The 25,055-nt window shown below is 41.6% G+C and overlaps 1 protein-coding gene across 8 annotated transcripts in view; it reads left to right on the top strand.

Moving 5' to 3' along the window:
* Positions 1 to 25,055, top strand: part of inpp4b (inositol polyphosphate-4-phosphatase type II B) — an 801,341-nt gene that overhangs the window by 394,503 nt on the left and 381,783 nt on the right. For 7 of the 8 annotated variants that reach the window (XM_073042760.1, XM_073042761.1, XM_073042759.1 and 4 more), the window contains one exon: positions 17,591 to 17,803. The exons of the other annotated variant lie outside the window; for it this stretch is intronic. In XM_073042760.1, the coding sequence (XP_072898861.1) occupies positions 17,591 to 17,803 (213 nt within the window). The remainder of the gene's footprint in view (positions 1 to 17,590; positions 17,804 to 25,055) is intronic. 8 annotated transcript variants of the gene reach the window in all.

Below are 25,055 nucleotides of genomic sequence, written 5' to 3'. Positions count from 1 at the left end.
CCTTATCAGCTTATTAAGACGTGAGGCGTCCTTCTTCTTAATGCTTCCTCCCCAACACGCCACCACAAAGAAGAGGGCGCTCTCAACAACTGACCTATAGAACATCATCAACATCTCACTGCAGACATTGAATGACGCCAACCTTCTAAGGAAGTACAGTCGACTCTGTGCCTTCCTGCACAAGGCATCTGTGTTGGCAGTCCAGTCTAGCTTCTCGTCCAACTGTACTCCCAGATACTTGTATGCACTACATATCCCAGATATGCACTAGCTGCTCATATGACCCATCCACCGCCTGTTTACATGGCTTCAGGTGACCCTAAAAGGCACATGGGGCATGGTGCTAAGCGGGTGAGATGCTAATCTCACCTTGCCCAAGGGTGACCTGCAGGCTAGTGGGGGGAAGGAGCGCCTTACACCTCCTTGGGTACAGGCGTATCTCCAACCTGCCACCTTCAAATACAGTAGTTCAAACAAATAAAAATTTCACTGTTAATTTTGATTGTTTGAAGAAATCATGAAAAAGTTGTGCAGTGAAATCAGTTCAAGAAGGCTGGCCTATATTTTCCTATTAGCTTTGAAGTCAAACTTCTATAACTTATCTTCTTTACAGTAGATAAAGGACAGCACAGTAGCATAGTGGTTAGCATGTACCAGTTGGTAGGTTAATTGGTCATTGTTAATTGTCCTGTGTTGAGGCTAGTGTTAAATCAGGGGTTGCTGGGTAGTATGGCTCAATGGGCCGGAAGGTTTTATTCCGCACGGGATCTCAATAAATAAATACCGTTCCCAAAGCATACATCATGTTGGTGAAAATGGTATGTGATTGTAAAACACTTACCTACCTCCATGAATTTTGATAAATTCCAATTGTTTCCTGACTATTCTGCAAATTGAGATGTCATTCATTTCAAATATGGAATTTTTTCTTTGCTTGTATTGTGTATGATTGAAAATAGAAAATTGAAACAGAACTTTCACAAATTATGAGATGACTTCTGTCTTGGAGCATTTCCAAATAAGTTTCATTATGTGATCAGTGTCTTAAACCAAAAAGGCAAAGTGAAATTAATTTCCCTTGTAATTTACATACTTCTAAGTATTGGTTACAACTAACAAGTTCCCAGCAAGCAACATCTGTTGATGGGTGTGAGTCAGATACAGTACTCTACAGTGATTAAAAAGGATGGTGCGCGCACACACACACACACACACACACACACACACACACACACACACACACACACACACACACACACACACACACACACACACACACACACACACACACACACACACACACACACACACACACACACACACACACACACACACACTTTAGCATTCCTCCAATCAACCATCGACCAGAGTGGGGGATTTGATGAATTACGCATTATCCTGAACTACCGGTAGATATTGACTCTTTTTCCTTGATTAGATATGTTACTAGATATAATCTTAAAGTATCCATCTTGGTGTCATTTTGATGCAAGATCATCACAACTGAAGATAATATGGTGGTTGTATTAGTGGACAGTGATCCATAATGGACACATGATTCAAGGACATGCATTCAATTTCCATATCTAGGGACCAAACCTAATTCACTCAGAAAGGCTCTACTCGGTAGCTTGCTAGCATGTATCAACCATGGAAATGCAGACCCCCCCATAGGGCAATCAAACAATCATCAGACATAATCATAACCACAGGATCTCAGATGTTAGTCAACATAGAATCAGAGAGGACAGGAAAATTTTTAATTGGGGAAAGGCAAATTATGAGGCTATAAGGCTAGAACTTGCGGGTGTGAATTGGGATGATGTTTTTGCAGGGAAATGTACTATGGACATGTGGTCGATGTTTAGGGATATCTTGCAGGATGTTAGGGATAAATTTGTCTCGGTGAGGAAGATAAAGAATAGTAGGGTGAAGGAACCATGGGTGACAAGTGAAGTGGAAAATCTAGTCAGGTGGAAGAAGGCAGCATACACGAGGTTTAGGAAGCAAGGATCAGATGGGTCTATTGAGGAAAATAGGGTAGCAAGAAAGGAGCTTAAGAAAGTGCTGAGAAGAGCAAGAAGGGGGCATGAGAAGGCCTTGGCGAGTAGGGTAAAGGAAAACCCCAAGGCATTCTTCAATTATGTGAAGAACAAAAGGATGACAGGAGTGAAGGTAGGACCAATTAGAGATAAAAGTGAGAAGATGTGCCTGGAGGCTGTGGAAGTGAGCGAAGTCCTCAATGAATACTTCTCTTCGGTATTCACCACTGAGAGGAAACTTGATGACGGTGAGGACAATATGAGTGAGGTTGATGTTCTGGAGCATGTTAATATTAAGGGAGAGGAGGTGTTGGAGTTGTTAAAATACATTAGGACGGATAAGTCCCCAGGGCCTGACGGAATATTCCCCAGGCTGCTCCACGAGGCAAGGGAAGAGATTGCTGAACCTCTGGCTAAGATCTTTATGTCCTCGTTGTCCACGGGAATGGTACCAGAGTATTGGAGGGAGGTGAATGTTGTCCTCTTGTTCAAAAAAGGTAGTAGGGATAGTCCAGGTAATTATAGACCAGTGAGCCTTACATCTGTGGTGGGAAAGCAGTTGGAAAAGATTCTTAGAGATAGGATCTATGGGCATTTAGAGAATCATGGTCTGATCAGGGACAGTCAGCATGGCTTTGTAAAGGGCAGATTGTGCCTAACAAGCCTGATAGATTTCTTTGAGGAGGTTACCATGCATATAGATGAGGGTAGTGCTGTGGATGTGATCTACATGGATTTTTAGTAAGGCATTTGACAAGGTTCCACACAGTAGGCTTATTCAGAAAGTCAGAAGGCATGGGATCCAGGGACGTTTGGCCAGGTGGATTCAGAATTGGCTTGCCTGCAAAAGGCAGAGAGGGTCATGGTGGAGGGAGTACATTCGGATTGAAGAGTTGTGACTAGTGGTGTCCCACAAGGATCTGTTCTGGGACCTCTACTTTTTGTGATTTTTATTAACGACCTGGATGTGGGGGTAGAAGGGTGGGTTGGCAAGTTTGCAGATGACACAAAGGTTGGTGGTGTTGTAGATAGTGTAGAGGATTGTCGAAGATTGCAGAGAGACATTGATAGGATGTAGAAGTGGGCTGAGAAGTGGCAGATGGAGTTCAACCCGGAGAAGTGTGAGGTGGTGTACTTTGGAAGGACAAACTCCAAGGGAGAATACAAAGTAAATGGCAGGATACTTGGTAGTGTGGAGGAGCAGAGGGATCTGGGGGTACATATCCACAGATCCCTGAAAGTTGCCTCACAGGTAGATAGGGTAGTTAAGAAAGCTTATGGGGTGTTAGCTTTCATAAGTCGAGGGATAGAGTTTAAGAGTCGCGATGTAATGATGCAGCTCTATAAAACTCTAGTTAGGCCACACTTGGAGTACTGTGTCCAGTTCTGGTCGCCTCAGTATAGGAAGGATGTGGAAGCATTGGAAAGGGTACAGAGGAGATTTACCAGGATGCTGCCTGGTTTAGAGAGTATGGATTATGATCAGAGATTAAGGGAGCTAGGGCTTTACTCTTTGGAGAGAAGGAGGATGAGAGGTGACATGATAGAGGTGTACAAGATATTAAGAGGAATAGACAGAGTGGATAGCCGGCACCTCTTCCCCAGGGCACCACTGCTCAGTACAAGAGGACATGGCTTTAAGGTAAGGGGAGGGAAGTTCAAGGGAGATATTAGAGGAAGGTTTTTCACTCAAAGGGTGGTTGGTGCATGGAATGCACTGCCTGAGTCAGTGGTGGAGGCAGATACACTAGTGAAGTTTAAGAGACTACTAGACAGGTATATGGAGGAATTTAAGGTGGGGGGGTTATATGGAAGGCAGGGTTTGAAGGTCAGCACAACATTGTGGGCCGAAGGGCCTGTAATGTGCTATACTATTCTATGTTCTATGTTCTATTACAGTCTGCACCATGTTTCTAAACTAGAGAAGACAAGACAGTACTGAAACAGTTATATGGGAGTCCACAATATTGACTTTGGATTCCATGAAGTCTCATGCCTTGAGAACCAATATAGGGGAAGGAAATCTCTTACAAACTGAAGAAACAGCAACACACACAAAATGCCGGAGGAACTCTGCAGGTCAGACAGTATCTATGGAAATGAATAAACAGTTGATGTTTTGAGCTAAGATCCTCTTCAGGACTGGACGGGAAGGGGGAAGATGACAGAATAAGAAGATTGGGGGGGAAGGAAGAATAGATAGAAGGTGATAAGTGAAGCCAGTTGGGTAGGAAAGGTAAAGGACTGAAGAGGAAGGAGTCTGAGAGGAGAGTGAACCATAGGAGGAAGGAAAGGAAGAAGGGTGATGAAAAGAGGTAAGGAGCCAGGGTGGAGAATAGAAGTAGAGGGGAAGGGGTACAGATTTTTTTTACCTGAAGGAGAAATTGATATTCATGCTATCAGGTTGGATGCTACCCAGACAGAGTATGAAGTGTTGCTCCTCCACCCTGAGGTGGCCTCATCATGGCACAAGAGGAAGACATGGATCAACCTGTCAGAATGGGAATGAGAATCTGAATCTGAATTAAAATGTCTGACCACCAGGGAGTTCTGCTTTTCTTGAGAGAGCAGAGGTGCTCGACAAAGCGGTCCACCAATTTACGACAGGTCTCACCAATATAGAGGAGGCCACATTGGGAGCACTGGACACAATAGATTCACAGCTAAAGTGTTGTCTCACCAGGAAAGATTGCCTGGGGCCTTGAAAGGAGGTGAGGGAAGAGGTGAATGAGCAGGTGTAGCACTTTGGTCACTTGCAAGGTTAAGTGCTGGGAGGCAAATCAGTGGAGAGGAACAAATGGACAAGAGAATCACAGCAATGTCCTGGAAAAGAAAGCCCCATCCTGGGAACAGAGACAAAATCTTTTTATGTTAAGTGCCACCTGGAAGCAGCACCGAGGGCCACAGTGGCCCAGAATGTAATCTAATTGGTGGACTTCAGTGAATAGCACAGTAGCACAAGTACCACTGAACTGCCTGAATAAATAAGAACATTGCTGCCAGCAGGATATGGAGCAGGTCATCATAACCTACACAACTTAAACCCTACTTAAATTAGCTCTCATCTCACATCATCAGTACCTTCCCAAAAGAATTTGAAGTCCTGGATCTAAACTCCCATTCATGTCACTTTCCGTATTGTTATGTAGCAGTACTGTGTGAGAAAGAATAGGTTATAACTATGTGGGCAAATGGGATTGATGGAAATACTGTCAGTGCCCAAATAGACAATGGGCCAAATGGCCTCCTTCTCTGTCAATAGACCATATAAAAAAAGAAAACACCAATACAAAAACATTCCACAAGGTTAAGTGGAATCTGAACGGATTTAATGCCTCAGAACTGGACTTCTGTAAGGAGTTATGGATCATGAGAAGCAGCCAAATTATATTTCAACACAATTTAATGTCATTGCTCAGTATATCCCTTACTCTTCATTGCTATCAAACCAAAGATCAAACGATAATTCAATGAGGAGCATGTAACCAGGAAGAGTACAGGGAAGAGTTGAACATGAAGTAGGAGCACGATTTCATGAATTCCAGACACAAAAGCAGCATGTTGTAATCAGAGCCAAACCATTCCATGATTAGCAGCTGAAATCAAATGCCATCCACCACCTTAAACACTGACATTTTTCACCGCTGTAGACAAATAGACTGCCTGTATGATGCACTGCAACAGCAATCGAGATCCTGTTAAAATAGAGACATGGACCAATTTTAAAGGGTAAAGGCAGGAAACAAAGGGGATCAGACCACTTGCAAACTCCTTCTCCCGTGTCGCCACCCAAAAGGCACGTTAAACTGGCTCAGATATAGATGCAAATATTTTCATGGTTACTGGCGAAAGCCTTAAATTTTTTCCCCTTTAATAGCATTGTGGTATTACCTCCTTCACCCAGGTAGCAGCAGTTCAAGACAGCGGTTCACCACTCTCTTCTCAAGTGTAGGGAAAAGAAGGTATTAAACTTTGTTGTTGGTAATGTTCATGTGGCATGAGTTACAACTGCCTCATCATCTCTGTGTAACTAAGGTTATAAATATCATAAATAGTCTGCATCAGAAACACGATTTAACAAAAAGGGTTTATTTGAAATAACTTGTTTTTTTGAAAATTGTTGAGATATGAAAGCATTTGTTCAGAGCACCAACCTACTTTGATAAAACAAAGCTTTCCAATAAAGGAAGAGTATTGTCAAGATTCAGGAGAATTGTGTTAATCGTGATCACACTACTGGCATTTCAACATCAAACCTTATACACTATGAGAGACATGAAATCATCCACATTTATCTCCAGGATAGGAGCAGAACCCACCTGGCCCATCAAGTCTGCTCCGCCATTCAATCATGGCTGATCCTTTATTTCCTATCTCCTCCTCAACCCCAGTTTCTGGCCTTATAACATATAACAATTACAGCACGGAAACAGGCCATTTCGGCCCTTCTAGTCTGTGCCGAATGCTTACTCTCATCTAGTCACACTGACCCACACTCAGCCCATAACCCTCCATTCCTTTCCTGTCCATATACCTATCCAAATTTTACTTTAAATGACAATACAGAAACTGCCTCTACCACTTCTACTGGAAGCTTTCTCCCCGTAACCTTTGATGCCATGTCCAATCAAGAACCTATCAATCCCTGCCTTAAATACACCTAACAACCTGGCCTCCATAGCTGCATGTGGCAACAAATTCCACAAATTCACCACCCTTTGGCTAAAGAAATTTATCCGCAACTCTGTTTTGAAAAGACGCCCCCCTATTCTGAGCCTTCTTGTCCTAGACCCTCCCACCATGGAAAACATTCTTTCCACATCTACTCTATCTAGGCCTTTCAACATTCGAAAGGTTTCAGTGAGGTCCTCCCTCATCCTTCTGAATTCCAGCAAGTACAGACCCAGAGCCATCAAATGTTCCTTATATGATAACCCTTTCATTCTTGGAATCATCCTTGTGAACCTCCTCTGGACTCTCTCCAATGCTAGCGCATGTTTTCTAAGATGAGGGGCCCAAAACTGTTCATAATACTCAAGGTGAGGCCTCACCAGTGCCTTATAAAGCCTCAGCATCACATCCCTGCTCTTGTAAAGGGAGAGAATGAGCCATGTAGGCTGATTTGGATTAACTTAACTCAAGAATTAGCTTTCAAGTTCAATTAAGAAGCACAGTTAAAAGTTTTATATTCTTGTTCAGAAAGAATTTTTATCCAACTTTGAGACATACCTCAACTACTAACTATCTATGCATTATTAGGCTCAGATTTTCTATGCAAATCCTTAAACAAACGGTAGACAAGATGAAAATATTACATACAGTTATTATTTTCTAATACTTTTCCAATTGTGGAAGTTGTGCTGAAGTTTCAGGAATTTATATCCACTTTATCAGTGCTGTATTCCAGAAGGTCAGATAGGAATAAACAGTCGACGTTTCGGGCCAGCACCATTCACCAGGACTGGAAAGGAAGGGGGAAGATGACTGGGAGAGGGGAAGGACAAGCTGGAAGATGATAGGTGAAGCCAGCTGGGTCAGGGGGAGGGGGAATAAATTAAGATGGTGGGAGGTGATAGGGTGAAAGGCAAAGGGCTGGAGAAGTAGGAATCTGACAGTAGAAGAGAGTGGACCATTGGAGAAAGGGAAGGTGGAGGGGAACCGGGGGAGATGATATGCAGGTGAGGAGAAGAGAGGAAGTAAGAGGGGGCCAGTGTGGAGAATGATGGAAGAGGAAAGGGGGAGGGGGAGATATTACTGGATATTGGAGAAATCGATGTTCATGCCATCAGGTTAGAGGCTACCTAGACAGGATAGGAGGCATTGCTCCTCCAACCTGAGAATGGCCTCAACATGGCAGCAGAGGAGTCCATGGACCAACATGTCGGAATGGGAATGGGAATTGGAATTAAAATGATTGGCCACAAGGAAATCCTATTTTTTTGCGGATGGAGCGAAGGTGCTCAACAAAGTGATCTTCCAGTCTACATTAGGTCTCACCAAGGTCCAGGAGGCCACATTGGAAGCACCAGATACAGTAGACGACCCCAACAGATTCATAGCTGAGGTGTTGCATCACCTGGAAGGACTGTCTGGGGCCCTGATGAAGGTGAGAGAGGAGGTGAATGGGCAAGTGTAGCACTTCTGATGGCAGAGGTAAGTGTCAGGAGGGAAATTATATAAGAGGGACAAGTAGACAAGAGAATTCTGGAAGAAGCGAGCACCTCTGGTCCCCCTTTTCCTTCCCTTTCTCCCATGGTCTACTCTCCTCTCCTATCTGATTCCTTCCTCTCCAGCCATTTTCTTTTCCACCTACCACCTCCCTGCTTCTTTATCACCACTTTCCCCGCCCACCTGTCTTTACCTGTCACCTTCCAGCTAGTACTCTTTCCGTCCCCTCCATCTGCTTATTCTGGCTTATTCCCCCTTCCTTTCCAGTCCTGATGAAGGGTCTCGGCCCGAATCTTTGACTGTTTATTCATTTCCATGGGTGCTGCCTGATTTGCTGAGCTCCTCCAGCATTTTGTGTGTGTTCCCTTAACTACTGATGATTTTTTATCCTTTGGTAAGATAACTTTATTTACACTTACTTTTATGTAACTATGTTGAGTCTTTGAAAACGTTGCATTGAATGACATGAGTATCAAAATACCTTGATTATATAAACTCTGAAATCAATTGTCATTCTGTAATACAGTTGCTGGGAATAAAATTGATATTAAAAATTAAAATTCTAAGTTGTCAATTGAAGAAAAATATTCACTTTTGTGATATTTACAAGAAACCTTATAATTAATAAATCATGTAGCTTTTCCTCACTTAGTTCTGATCAAGGTGAAGTTAGACTTAAACATGATCCAAATCAGCAAACACGTCAAGAAATGTCACTGAAGAATCTGTAAAGATCTCTTGAGATTAAGTTTGTTACACTGAACTTCTCTGCCAGCTCTTAAAAATATAATAGGAAGTGAATTTTGAGCAATTTTCCTCAGGTTGTATAAAGAGAAATATGTGCAGCACAAAATCATCTTTAATCTCCCACCAAATGGCCATGAGTTGTTTAAAAATAAAAATGAAAAAGACAATCAGTTTTGTCTTCTGAACTATTTGCTTGAAATTTCTGTAATCTGTGCTGGAGAACAACACATTTTCTTAATCAGCGTATGAAATACCAAATAAAAATTCCAAACTTTATTTTCTTGGTGCTTAGCAGTTGGGTAAAATTCCTTGAGTTGCACAGTTCAACAAGCCTAACTATCTGCACATTGTCAGAGCTACAGTTTGAGGATCATTGTAACCTAGCCTACCAGTGTTGTGGAGGAACGGTCTGATGTGTGCACTGCAGGGCAACTGAGGGACAATCTGGAGATCAGGTGAATTGCCCATTTTATATGCCATCATAGAAAGAAATATCAGGCTGAAGATAAAATTGGATACCAAGAGCGTCATATAACTTTAATGCTGTCTGCATGAAACTAAAATTACTCTCTTTGGCCTAGAAACTGAAAAAAGAACAGTCCAATTCAGCCTCATTTGGATTTCATTTCCAGGTAAAATTGAAAAGCTGGACTAGACACTCCTGTACATTCTTCATATCAACGTGTCTGACCTTCTGCTAATGCAAAGATAGTATAATGATACTTTTTGCCCTTACCGGTGTAAAATGGGACAGAAAGTTATGGCCTGATGCTAGAACACATCACTGGTTTGCTGCTTTGCTGACTAAAGAGGGGCATGTCAGGATACCCATTTGGATAGCTGAGTGTGGGTTATTCAAACACCTTCCAATGTATAGAGGGTGCTCCAGTGAACAGTGAGCATTGAGATACTCATTCCATTCAAGTTGGCACCTGGGCCGAAAAGGCATCTTATCGCTCATTTACAGGAGTGTTATTGTCGTCATGTCTGGCCATTCAGGGTGGATCAGAATACTCGGGGCAGGAAACAAATAAATGCCCGTGAATCAAGAGCCTATTCCCAGAGAACCTTCAAAGACCCCACATCCTGCCTAGCTTTTTCTGGTGAGCAACATTCCTGCAGACTCATGTTGTTTAAAGCTGTGATCACTGAGATGTGCAAGATGGGCGTGCTGTCAGGCCTGGAGGTCAAGGGCATAGTGACCGTCAATGCTTGTGGTAGCTGCCAATCTCTACCACATCTCTTGAGTTGCTGCCCACCACTACACTAGAGAGTTTATCTAGGCTATCTGCTCCTAAAGAAATGATCCCATTTATTTTGATTAGTGTGAGAAACCTATGGTATCTCAGGTACTCAGTATTGCTGGCTTTACTGGTTTCCTATGAGTGCAGACCACAATTGCCTGAGACCTCCCTTTAATAACTCAGACCTTGTCATCAGCAGAAAAGCTTTCCAATCCTTTAATCTACAGGTTGCTTTAGATCAGAAATATAATTTCCTAATGGTGAATGCTATGCTTCTGTGAATACATGAGAAATCACCCGTATCAGATACCTTCATGGGCAACACTGCTCATGGGGTTGAATGCTCCATCATGGGATCAAGCCCATATTTTGCTGGGCACTTACACTAGTAACCACACCATCTGAACACAAAGAAAGTTCAACAATATACTAGGGTTCTAGTGTTAGATGCCATGGGTCTCTTGAGTGTGTCTGGGAGCACTTTATAGAGTGCATCAAAGAGAAAGAGAGGCTGTATTGTTGTGTTCCGCAAGCAGCACTATCTTTCCAATCAAAGCTGCGGCCATTACTGGAGGAAAGGGACCAAGAACGTGATGGTCATGAAAGAGAGCTTGAAGACCAGCAAGAGGAAGGAACAGCTGCCAGGTTAATGTCCTAGATCAACACACACAACCTGATCCTGTACTAAACACACTCTGATACTAAAGGGCGAGAGGGTGCATTTTTATCAATGACTTACAAACTAAAGTTTGACCAAGTCACTGCATCTATTTTGCAACAATAACATCAATATATCAGATTTCAGATGATGCATGAAATCCTGGTGTGCAGTTTCACCTGCCTGATAGAACAATACAAAAAGTAATTTTGTGACAATATTTTGTCTTGATACATATTTTCCTTAATTCCTGATATTAATAAGAGTGTCAAAACTTGTAGGGGTAAGGCAGGAGAGTGGGGTTGAGAGGGTTGATGGAATGGTGGAAAAAACTTGATGGGTCAAATGGCTTAATTCTATATCTCATGGTCTTATGTGGCACCCTGCTCAAATGACCATACCCTTTCCACAAAAAACGCTCCCCTCAGATCAGATCCTGTATGTTGACTAAGTGTTGGTTGCGACCTTGAGCCTTTGGATTATTTTTCTTTGACGTTGGCTCGTCATTAAAGTAAGTGCAACAATAGCTGAGAATAGTGCACATATCAGCGCATTGATCAGGTTGCCATTGGTCATGGAGGGACTAAAATTTCAAAACAATAAATACATAATTGTTCAGCAGTGGGAAGTCCCTTATGAGACTCCAGTTAAGGATTGTATTAAGCTCTTCCATGAATTGACCGTTTCAAGGCGCACTCTGCAATTGATGAAGTGCACAGAAACATAACGATTCACTCCAGGCTTGTCAGCAGGACCTGATAGAAGTTTGGTGCTACTTCCCACCACAAGGAATTATTTCTCACAAATGCTCCCCCATGTAATATTGTCTCTTTCAATAATTTTTGTCTTGGGATTTGAGGATTCCTACTGGAGAGCTAGATATTTAGTCTGCGACCTCTCTAATTTTCTTTTCCTCCTGTAGTTATTATTGGGATTGGTTTATTATTGTTGCATGTACCAAGATACAGTGCAAAGCTTGTCTTCCATACTGTTCACACAGATCAAATTATTACACAATGTACTGAGGTAGGACAAGGTTAAACAGTAACAGTGCTCAGAGAAGTGTACAAGCTACTAAAACACATCATCTGTGACTGCAAGTGCAGATAAATAATAAAGCATGAAATCATAACAAGGTGGATAGTGTAGCCAAGAGTGCATCTTATAATACAAGTGGTCCAAGCAAGAGTCTGAAAGTAATGGGACAGAAGCTGTCTTTCAGCCTGGTGGCATGTGGTTTCAAGTTTTTGTATCTTCTACCTGATGGGAAAGGGGAGAAGAGAAAATGTCCGAGGTGGGTAGGGTCTTTGATTAAGCCAGCTGCTTTACTGAAGCAATGAGAAGTATAGACAGGATCCACAGATCCTTCTGTAACATGCTGAGCTGTGTCTTCCCCCGGACCAAGGTGCATAGCACAGTACATATAACACACATGCAGCACAAAAAATATTACTACAAATAAATTAACAAAATATATTCCAGAATATTGACAGTTACCATAAGGTGCATTCATGACACAAGTTAAAAGGTCAACAGTATAATGCTTCATTAGTGATGAGACCTGGGTGGTGGCAGGGAGTGGTCTCTTGGACTGGGGGAAGAAGTTCTTGACCTAATGCTGCAGTACCTCCTGTCTGATGGTAGGGGATCAGGGAGATTGTGAGATGGATGAGAAGGATCCTTGACAACGCTAAAGGCCCTCCACATGCAGCACTCACGATAAATATCATGGATGGGTACAAGAGAGACCCCAATGATCTTCTCAGCAGCCCTCACAATTGTTTGTAGAGTTTTGTGTCAGATGCCTCGCAATTCCCGCACCAGACGATGATGCAGCTGGTTAGGACACTCTCAATGGTGCTTTTGTAAAAATTGGTTAGAATGGGTGTTGGGGGGTGGGGGGGGGGAAATGCCTCACCCACCTCAATCTCCTCAGGAAGTGAAGATGCTGCTGTGCTTTCTTGACCAAAGAGGTGGTGTTGAAGGAGGTGAGATTATCTGTTATGTTCATTCCCCTGAGACTTGGTCTCATAACTTTCTCCATGCACCTGCCGTTCATGTGCAGTGAGGAGTGATCAGCCTGCATCTTTCTAAAGTCCACAATCATCGCTTTAGTTTTGTCCATGTTGAGAGCCAAGTTGTTGTGCTCACACCATTCTACAAGCCAGTCTACTTCCTCTTTGTACACCATTGTTGACTGGGCCAAGCACTGTTGTGTATCAGTGAATTTGATGATTCAGATTGAGCTGGACCCAGCAGTTCAGTCAGCAGTGGGAACAGCTGTGGGCTGATGGGACTTGCTGAATTCTATAGCCTCTTGAGAAAGTAGAGGTGTTGGTGAGCTTTCAACATGGTTGGACCAGGACAGATCATTGTTGATGCTCACACCTAGGAAACTGAAGCTCTCAGCCCTCTGAACCTCAACACAGTTGATGTAGACAGGAACATGTGAACTACCCACCCCAACCCCCTGAAGTCGATGATCAGCTCTTTTGTCTTGTGGATATTGAGGGAAAGATTGCTATCATGGCACCATGTCACTAAGTTCTTGTTCTCCTTCCTGTGCTGTACTCCAACTCATCATTACTAGGGATGTGACCCACTACAGTGATACCATCTGCAAACTTGTTAGAATTAGAGCAGAGTCTGGCTGTGCAGTCATGAGTATTTCAGAACGAGTTGAGATGTGTCTCTCTAACAGCAGAACAAGCAGGGAATGAGAATCACAGGATTACAATCAACCTCCTGATGTGGGTCATAGGTTGTCGGTTTGCTGCAGGGTTGCTATATTTTCAATGGAAAACAGCTGAATATCTAACTACAATTAATCTTTAGCCAGAGCATTGTCAGTCAACACATGCTACATTAAAAGCCTTCTAGGCAAGGCTAGGCAGGCTCTGCAATGTCAGAGGCTGCCACACTAGTTTGACATATCCCTACACAAACACGTTTTTTAAAACAATGACAAATCAACTGATACGATAATGCTAAGTCATAATATCATTTTGTGTGTGTCGACTGAAGGATGTCTGGCAGTGGGGCAGGGGTGAGCATGCTGACTGTAAAGCTGCAGCAAGACATGAATATGTCCCCTTGTGCGTGAGTCCTAGAACTGTGCACCAGGTGACTTTTCCAACAAAAGTCCAACAAACTACTGACTGTCACTCGGTGCTTCCATTGCATCGACCATGCTGACAGAGCCTGACTCCTAGGACCCGCTCAGTGCTGTCTTCATTCTGGAGTCCGTTCTTTTCACGGTCCCGGCACAGTTTTATGTAGTATTCCTCTGCTTATGCAGAAGAGCATCTGATACGTGTAAGCTGCTAATGTGCAGTCAAGAACAGTGTCCTCATATCAACTGTATGAAGAGCCAAGGACAGCAGTCTGTTCCTGATAATGCATTCTCCTTCTCGAAGACCTTCAGCGTGTTTTGTGAGACAGGAACATTCTCTAGCTCGGTCAGAATCAGTCTGGAGAGAGGCAAGAAAGGTTTTGTGTGGCCTCCATCTATATTATCACATGAACAAGATAGACATTGTAGAAATTAGAAAGCCTTTGAAAACAATGATGAAGCCCTTGTAGACAAGTGCTCATGGCTTTTGAGTGATGGTCATCGTCTCTAGCTCCATTCGCCATCCTGTGAGAACATGCAAGTAAGTGTGACAGCTCATCTACACCAGCATTTTAGTTGTGATCCTCATCTGGGACCGTTGAAGCTCTATGGATGCATGTGGTACTGTCTATACACTTCCACGCCAGAGTACTCTCCACAAGATGCCTATGACATGCACCTCATTAATATAATCAGCTCTCTCCTTGCTGTGTCAGTCTCTGAGGTGGAGTGCTGGAGTATAAGGTTTGATTGCACACTGTTCTCTGCATCAACATTATTCTGTTCCTTCTCCTCTGCCAGCCTTCTGCCATGCATATATCGTAATCAGAGTATTCACTGATCAATAATAAAAGGGGATTTAGTCATCACAGTTACATTTTATCAATGTTCTCACTGCCAGGATTCTTATAGCCTCTGATTTCAAATTTTTTTTGGGTCTTCTATGTAAAAGGGTGGTTTTCTTCAGTCTGCTACTGGGACGAGCTAGTGAGGGTCTGCTTGGAAGATCTGAAAAGCATTGTGTGAGCTTTTGATTAACCTAATTTTGGAGTCTTGACCTCTGCATGAGAAATGGAGGAGAGTCCCAAGTTCAAAATAAATTTATTATCAAATATATGTCACCATATACAACCCTGAGATGCATTTTCTTGCAGGCATACTTATTAAATCAAAAACCATAATAGTCAATGAAAGACCAGACCCAAGAAAAAGAAGAAATAATAGTAATAAATAATAAGCAATAAATATCAAGAAATGAGATGAAGAGCCCTTGAAAGTGAGTCCTTAGCTTGTGGGAACAGTTCAGTGAAGGGGCAAGTGAAATTATGTGAATTATCCCCTTGGTTTGATGGTTGAGGCTCCTGAACCCAGTGGTGTGAGTCATGAGACTCTTGTACCTTCCTCCTGATGGCAGTAGCAAGAAGAGAGCATGGTCCGGCGGTGGGTCCCTGATGAGGATGCTGCTGCTTTCCTGCAACAACATTCTGTGTAGACGTGCTCCATGGTAGGGAGGGCTTTACCCATGATGGACTGGGCCATATCCACTTTATGTCGTAGGATTTTCCGTTCAAGGGCATTGGCATTTTCATACTAGGAGAGTGTTGCAGGAATATTACGCACATCTGGAAAGGTTAGATGGAGTAACAATCCATGTGATTAACAGTCTGGGTGAATGTGACTGCATTAGTGTGTCCATGGAATGAAGTTTGTCATGATGTGTGGTTCAGTTTGAAACACTATGTGGATTTATTAAAGTAGATTTATCCTGCAAGAGATAACCTGAGTTGTTATTCCCATGGTGGCCTTGGCAGGGTTCCCCCTCCCCCCCCTCCCCCATTACCATCACTGCCAGGATTACCCCCCCCCCCCCCCATTACCATCACTGCCTCCATCACAATCTGCTTCCACCACCCCTCTCTACCTCCACCACTCCTAGAACAAAAGTGTGACCTCTGAGGATGTGTAGTTGCTTTCGAGCTGCACCTCTCTGATCGTTAAGTATTGACAGCTGTTTTCAATTGGGCACAGTCCCAATGGAAACACTTGAATGTCCCATTTCACCCCTTGATTCTAGATATATATCACTATAATGGCATTTTGAACTAGGTTTTGGACAACTTCATAATTATTTGCAGAAGACCTAATTGAGCATTAGAAGTAAATTAAACCTTGTTCTGGTTTATTAAAAGAATGTGTGCAATCCAATTTAACCATTTGTGCTTAACACAATGCTACTATTAAATGACTCCCATTCAATATACTTTCCAACTTGAAAATTACATTTCTTTAATTTGAATTTTACAAAGAACTGCACTTGTGGTAAATATTGGGCCAGATTATGCTTGCTCTTGCCCCACTGCTTTTCCTGCAGCCACTGCACAAAGTGGAGCCATGCACAAGCCACAATCCCTTGAGTAGTGGAACCTGAGGCCCTGTCCTTGGACTGTCTTTAATGTCTTTTGAAGGATCAGGTTGTCAAGAGCCTGTTCAACTGATCATGATAGACATTTTAAACCAGATTAAATATTTAAATAATTTTGGAAATTAAAGACATTTTTGAAGCTAGATTATATAAATTACTTCAAACATTATATTAATAAAAGTAAAAATAACCTTCTAGACTTACTTTTTCCATTTAGATCAGAATGAGGCAGTGTTTATATCCCATAAAACAGTGCAGTGAAATAGAAGGTGTATCCCATCTTCAGTCTACAACAATCTGGAAGGACTCAATGACAAATCCAGAGATGGAACAAGAGGTCAAACATCCTCTATGGAACAACAGGCTAGCCATTATCACTGTCCAGCCCATTGGTTGAGTTTGACATTGGAATCTGCACAGAAGCACAGTGCTTTTTGAAATCATATTGATGGTCTCTTGATAAGTTTCACCAACTGGAGGAATTAATTTATACAAATATAGAAGTACATGAACTTTGAATTCCTGGTTGCCTTTGCACGTTCTGAACAGAAAATATCACTTTTCATTTAATTTGAGGCTCAATTGTGGGAAAATTGTTGGAAGAGTTATACTTAGCTGCCCTACTATTAGTCAAATAAGATATCCCATTCTGCTGTTGCTTTAGGTTGCAAAAATGTCCGGAACTCCCCATAAAACTTGTTGGCCATTCATTACACTCGTGTCATGCTATATTGTCATGAGAAAACTCATGAGTTAGAACTGGTAAGAATAGAAAGTAAACCAACCATAAAGGATAGCTTTTATAGCTGAGATGATGGGCATATTCACTCTAAGTAAATTCCATTGGGCTTTCTGCCAGTATCCTGTCTCACTGTTTCTGAGTGTATTGGATCTAAGAAAATGAAAATTGCCAATTCTAGCTGAGCAGAGGCTCCTGCTGCAGAGACCTTTTTTCTTGATAATTCTGCCACCTAGTTTTATATTGTATTAATTACTTTAGAAACCACTGTGCTGCTTATACGAAGTGCACTGAATGTAAAGACAATAGAGATAGCTTTCAGCAGTCTGTTAGATATTTGAAATCCTGGCAGTAAAGATGGATGGCTAATGCTCCAAACTGTATACTGCATCAATCCTGTCACAGTTCTTTGTGAAAATTATGATTACTGAAGGTGTTAAATGATTTTTTGAGTGCAGCTTTTCAGAGTGGAGAGCCAGACATTTATCTTGAAGCCATCTCAAAGTCAGACTGTGGAGAGTGGATTGCAGCACTCCGACAAGCAAACTCTGAAGGTTTGCGAAGGAGAATTGCACACCTTCAGCAACTCATCATGGAAATCAAAGGCAATACAAGCCCAGATGAGGCCCATCAGATCCTCCCTATACCAGAGACACAATCTCCATTGATAGGTAAGATTTACACTGCATGAAACTCTTCATGATTAAAGATCATTTTAAGTATCTAAGGACCTTAATGTTATATTTTGATTTGCTTAATAATCAAATTATCATTAAATCAAAAATTATGTGTCTGGATTGTTTTTATTAGATTGAATAGAATTTATTAAATTAACAGAGTGGAATGGTAGCATAGTGGTTAGCACACTATTACTGCACCAGTGACCCAGGTTCAATTCCCCCCCCACCCCCATGCTCTGTAAGGAATTTGTATGTTCTCCCTGTGGCTGAGTGGCTTTCCTTTGGGTGCTCCAGTTTCCTCTCACATCCAAAGAGGTACGGATGGGTTAGTAGATTAATTGGTCACATATGGATGTAATGGGGCTTCATAGGCTCATTAGGCTGGAAGGGCCTGTTACTGCGCTGTATCTCTAAATAAATAAATAAATTGAATTACTACAATAAAACTGATGAAAATTATCATATTTGTTTAAAATATTTTGTAAGGCTTGGGAGCCAAAACTTGCACACATTGTATAAGTGTGCAATATGTTAGTATTTTGGTTTAATATGTTGTTTATTTTAATTGCAATTCCAGTTGAAACAATTGGCAAAAAAAATCACATTTATAAGAACACCAGTTTATTTATTTTGTTTGGGCTGTAGATACACATTTGCATTGTAGTTAGGATTTTATTGCATACACATCACTGTTTCTGGTAGCGTAACACTATCACAGCACAGCAGTCACTGGAAAGGGTTCAATTCCTGCTACTACCTGTAAGGAGTTAGTATGTTCTCCCTGTGACCACATGGATTTCCTCTAGGCACACTGGCTTCTTCACATTCCACTATATTTTTTATTTGTGTTTTGGCACCACTTATTTAATATATATCTATATATTTAATGTAATTCACCGTTTTTTTTCTATATTATCATGTTTTGCATTGTACTGTTGCCGCAAAGTTAAGAAATTTCAATATGATATTAAAGCAGATTCTGATTCTGATTCGTAAAAAAGAGGAGAAATGGCTGGTGATGTAAGAAATATTTGCGTGTTTGATTACACAGAAGATAACTGGTATATGTACACTGAGCTAATTGAAAGGTATTTTGAAGCAAATAAAACAGTCCATGGGAAACAGTTTTGCACTGGGTTTAAAGGCATACAGTTTGCTTCGAAGTCCGACTGCTGCAACTAAACCAGCAGCAATGAGCTGTGAAAGTAATTCAGGAACATTTAGAACAGAAACTATTGTGATTGCCGAATGCTTCAGGTTTTATAAGCAGCATCAAAAGGAAAGGGAGTCCATTTCAGTGTATGTGGCGAAATTGAAGAGATTGTCTGAGAATTGTCAGTTCAGTAATGGGCTTAAAGATATACTAGGAGATCATTTTGCTTGTGGAATCTTACAAGAAAGCATTCAAAAACTGCTCCTACCTGAAGAACAACATTCATTTAAAACAGCAATTGAAATCACGGTTTCAGCAGGAACTTCTGACAGAGATGCAATTGAGTTGCAGTCAGGAATGAAAGTGAGTGTGAACAAAACTGTATTTGCCGAACAAATAGTCTTACCATTGTGACAATGGTTCACATACACCAGATCAATGTAGGTTTAAAGGTTAAACTTACTGAACATGCATCAAAATAGGACACATACAACAAACATGTTGGGTAGACAGAAGTAATGGACTGCACAGGGAAGAAAAAAAGATAAAAGCAAGTTGCATTTTCAAAAAGAGCACTAATCTGTATGCTGTTGGTGAAAAATCTGATAATGATGAGAGTGACACAGAACAAGCTAGCCTTGAGATTTACAATATAAAAACTAGCAATAGACAAGTAATATGGCTTACAACCAGCAGTGAACAGCAAATTAAGTTAAATGGAATTAGACACTGGCTTGGTTGTTTCAGTCATTCCACAAAATTATTTTGAGAAATATTTCAAAGATACTAAACTGAAACCTGCAGATATTCAACTAAGAACCTATACTGGAAAAAAAGATCATTCCTGTGGGATTGACAATTGTAACAGCGAAATACAACAACCAACAAGCCACATTGTGCTTGTATGTGATAAAAATGGGAGGACCAGCATTGTGGGGATGTGATTGGCCGAGAAAACTACTGCTTGAGAAAACTACCATCCACCGTGCCACATCCTCTACAATACTGTCAATTGAAAGCAAATTAAGAAAGATACTACTGGATAATGCCACAACTGTCTCCATGCTGAACACCATAAATTGTTGCCCAACAGTGGACAAACAGGTGCTGGTGCCAACCTCTGTGCCTCTGATTGGAAAGCATATTGGACCAAGGAAGGACCATGCTGCTCAGAGGAATCCTGAAAGTGACGAAAGCAGTGATCCGACTACAACAGTTATTGTAGGTAACATATCTGAGAAAGCTTCTGATATGTTAATCAGGCAGTTACTTGTGAAACGTGGCTTGGTTTTAAGCTGGGAGAGAGTTCAAGAAGCTTTAGAAAAGTTGCAAGTATTCGGCTTTTGTGAGTCTAAAAAACCAGAATCTGCTCTGCATGCTTTAAGATTATTGCATGAACTTCAACTGGGAGACAAAAACTGCTAATAGAAGTAGATACAAAGATCAAAGCCTAGCTGGATGAATGGAAGACAAAAATGAAAAGAGTCAATGGAGATGTGAAAACAGGATTTGTCAGATGATGTTGCAGATCAGGAAACCAAGAAGAGAGATCAGATCATAAAGAGAGCAATAGAAGGATTAATAAGAGAATGCCCCAGTGAACTAAATGCACCTTCCCAAGATCAAGATGAACAAACTAGAAGAAAAGGGAAGGAGAAGAAAGGTGTCTGGAGCTGCCAGGACCACTTCCTGCAGCCCCAGAATCAACTCCTACAACCACCATGGAGGAGGCCCCGGAACCTGAGGCTGTTTTCACAGCCAGAATTCTCAACTGGCAAGCAGAGTGATCCCTGCCACCCCCCTCCCCCAACCGCTGTCAGGAAAGACGTTATCCCACAAGGGAAAGAAATTTTCCACAGTGATTAAATCTTTAGGCCTGAGTGGGACAATTTAAAATTTACTATGCTGTAGATGTCTCTATAATAGTTGTATTATATAGAGTATTGTGTATACAGTTGAAATGCATTCTCTATTGAGTTGAACTTTATAGGGAGGAGTGGTGTGTATTTAATATTTCAGTAATATTTGAGTAAACTTGTGTGCACACACACACACACACACACACACAGGTACACATATATTGTTTGCTTAAGCATTCTTGTTTGTTTATATAATTCATGATGTGTTATATGTATAAATACATTAATTGCATATGTGATCACGCTGCTAGATGATACGTGAACACTTAGCTTAAAGTAAAGACAGTTAGACTCACATTTCGGAGTCCCGTGTCTTCCTTTGAATTAGTTTAATGCTTTGAAGTTACAAAACATAACACAGATGTGTGAGAAGAAATTCTGCAAAAAGGGAAATGGTTTTATGTTCGACAAATCAGAAGTGAATAAAGTAGGCAGGAAATAAGCATCTGGCAAAAGAGGTGGCACTATAAATCTGTATTTTTTTCTCACAGTTTTGACCTTGGAGGGTAGCCTTTACAGACTCTCAGCACATCCAGCCAGCAATCTTTCTGCCACAGGGAACCGATGGCAAGGAATGAGTGAATGAGTGAACACTACAAAAATGGGACAGGGAGCAGAAGTGTCCTCCCAGGTGTTGACGGAGGCCAGGCAGATAGCGAGTAGGAGCCGAACACAAGTTCTCTCAAACTCAAAGTCAGGGACACACCAGCTCTCAGAAATCTTGCCCCAGGAATCCAGCATGCTGTTTCTGCTGGGATATCTTGTACATGACATTCTCTTGCATACTGCTGGAGTGTAGAAGATTTGAAAAGCTCCACTAGGAAAGTTGGGAACTTTTACTTATGATAAATGTGACTTTTGCATTCACAGTAGGAAAAGGCTTTTGATGACAAGACAAGATTTTCAAAGATGCAGACATTTATAAAAGTAGATGGCTAACTCCCTGGCACCTTCTTTCCAAAGAAGTACAAAGCACAAAGAGGCTGCCTCCTGCACACACTCTTCTTCAAAAGCTCATGCAGGTTTCTATTATCCTTGTGCCTGGATTCTGCCAGTCTCCTTACATCACTGTAGCATGTACACATTATTGCTGTACAGTGACTATAGAGTACTGCTTCCTGGGGTCTGAGCTGGGTGGAAAAATGCAACATATGCTGATAATTCAATCCATAACATTCACTGTTCCTGAAATAGTGCCAATTTAAAGCTTTTGAGACAGCATTAGTGAGATTACTAATAGCAAATTGCATTTTATTGCCAGAGAAGGGACACAGATGAAATTTCAGCCCAACTTGTCTTCCCCCAAGCCTACCTTAATTCTTAGGATGGTGTGTTTGTATGGGTTGATTATTGGGATGGCTAGATTAGTATACCAAAAGTTTCTTTAGATACATAAAAGTGTAAAAGAGATGAGAGTGGATATTGGACCGCTGGAAAATTATATTGGAGAGGTAGTTATGGGGGACAACAAAACGGTGGATGAATTGAATCAGTATTTTGCATCAGTCTTCGCTGTGGAAGACACTAGCAGTGTAGTGGAAGTTCCAGGTGTCAGAGGTCATGAAGTGTGTGGTTACCATAACTAGAGAGAAGGTTCTTGGGAAACTGAAAGGTCTGAAGATAGCTAAGTCACCAGGAGCAGATAGTATACACCCCAGGGTTCTAAAGGAAGTGGCTGAAGAGATTGTGGAGGCATTAGTAATGATCATTTCTGGAGTGGTTGCAAGAAACTGGAAAATTGTAAGTGTCACTCCACTCTTCAAGAAGAGAGAGAGAGGTGGAAGAAAGGAAAATATTGGCCAGTTAGTAGGGAAGATGTTGGAGTCAATTGTTAGGGATGAGGCCTCAGGGTACTTGGAGGCACATGTTAAAATAGGCTGTAGTCAACATGGTTTCCTCAAGGGATAATCTTGCCTGACCAGTCTGTTGGAATTCTTTGAAGAAATAGCAAGCAGGCTTGACAAAGGAGAATCGGTTGATGTTGTGTATTTGGACTTTATAGAAGGCCCTTGAAAAGGTACCACATATGAGACTGTTTAACAAAGTACAAAGCCATGGTGTTACGGGAAAGATTCTAGCACAGATAAAACAGTGATTGATTGTCAGGAGGAAAAGAGTGGGAATAAAGGGAGCCTTTTCTGGCTTGCTGCCGATGACCAGTGGTGTTCCACAGGGGTCTATGCTGGGACCGATTCTTTTTATGTTACATGCCAATGATTTGGATGATGGAATTGATGTCTTTGTTGCAAAGTTTGTTGATGATATGAAAATAGGTGGAGGAGCAGGTAGTTTTGAGGAAGTAGAGAGGCTATGGAAGGACTTAGACAGCTTAGGAGAATGAGCAAAGAATTGGCAGATGGAATAGTGTTGGGAAGTGTATGGCCATGCACTTTGATAGAAAGAATGAAAGGTTTGACTATTTTCTAAATGGAGGGTAAATGAAAGAAATTAAGGTGCAAAGGTAATTGGGAGTCCTTGTGCAGGCTTCCCTAAAGGTTAATTTGCAGGTTGAGTCTGTGGTGAGGAAGGCAGATACAATGTTAGTATTTATTTCAAGAGGACTGGAATTTTAATGCAAGGATGTAATGTTGAGACTTTATAAAGCACAGGTGAGACCTCACTTGGAGTATTGTGAGCAGGTTTGGGCCCCTTAGAAAGGATGTGCAGAAACCGGAGAGGATTCAAAGGAGGCTCACAAAAATTATTCTCAGATTGAATGGCTTGTCATATGAAGAGTGTTTGATGGCTCTGCACCTGTATTGACTAGAATTCAGAAGAATGAGGGGTGGTCTCACTGAAACCTATCGAATGGTGATAGGCTTTGATAGAGTGAATGTGGAAAGGATGTTTCCTGTGGTGGGAGAGTCTAAGATCAGAGGACACAGCCTCAGAATAGAGGGACATCCTTTTAGAACAGAAATAAGGAGGAATTTCTTTACAAACAAGAGAAAATCTGCAGATGCTGGGAATTGCTGGAGGAACTCAGTAATCCAGGCAGCATTTATGGAAAGAAGTACAATCGACATTTCGGGCTGAGGCCCTTCAGCAGGAATCTCTTCAGCCAGAGAGTGGTGAATCAGTGGAAGTTTTTGCCATAGGCAGCTGTGGAGGCCAGGACTTTATGTACATTTAAGGTAGGAGTTCATAGATTCTTGAATGGTCAGGGCACGAAGGGATAAGGGGAGAGGGCAGGAGATTGGGGCTGAGGGAAAAATTGGATCAGCCATGATGAATTTGTGGCACAGACTCAATGGGCCAAATGGCCTAATTCTGGTCCTAGATCTTATGATCTTATGGTCTTATGGTTTTTACTTGCTAGTGTTTAAGAAAATCAGAATCATGTTTATTATCACAGACATATGTTGAAACGTTTGTTGTTTTGCGGCAGCAGTACTGTGTGGGATATAAAATTTCTATATTACAAAAATAAATATTCAAAAATAATGAGGTAGTGTTTATGGATTCATGGACCATACAGAAATCTGATGGTAGAGGTGAAGAAGCTTTTCTTAAAATTTTGGTACAGGCTTCTATAAATCCTCCCCAATGTAGGTAAGGTGAAGAGGGCATGCCTAGGATGGTGAGGGTCTTTAATTGCGGAAAGCTGCCTTTTTGAAGTACTGCATCTTGATGTCCTCAATGACAGGGAGGGATGTGCATGCAGTGGGAATGACTGAGTCTACAACCCTCTGCAGCCTCTTGCAGTCTTGTGTATTGGAGGCGCCATACCAGGCTGTGATGCAACCAGTCAAAATATTCTCTGCTGTACATGGTAGAATTTCTTGTGAATCTTTGGTGACGTACCAAATCTCTTCAATCTCCCAAGAAGTAGAGGGGCTGAAGTGCCTTCTTTGTGATTGGATAAATGTGATTGGTCCACGATAGATCTCCTAAGATGGGTAATGATCCTTTTTGAAACATACAGAACTCCTACAGAGTTTGATGCTCTAGGTGCAGAATTGATGCTTTGTAATGAATCTTTAGAATTCACTATGAAAGGGAGCAATTATTGGGCATATTAAGAGAGCAACTAATGGGCTTTTGGTAGTTAGGGAATTAAGGGATATAGCTTTAACAGGGAGATGGTGCTGAAATAAACGCTTAACTTAATGAATGGCAGAGCGGGCATTTCTCATATTTTGTTGTTTTGAACACGTCACTTTGGTAAGTC

This window comes from Hemitrygon akajei, chromosome 4, assembly GCF_048418815.1.
Source record: "Hemitrygon akajei chromosome 4, sHemAka1.3, whole genome shotgun sequence".
NCBI lineage: Eukaryota > Metazoa > Chordata > Chondrichthyes > Myliobatiformes > Dasyatidae > Hemitrygon > Hemitrygon akajei.
Note: the sequence above shows the minus strand (reverse complement) of the source record. Positions and strands in the feature narration are given on the sequence as shown.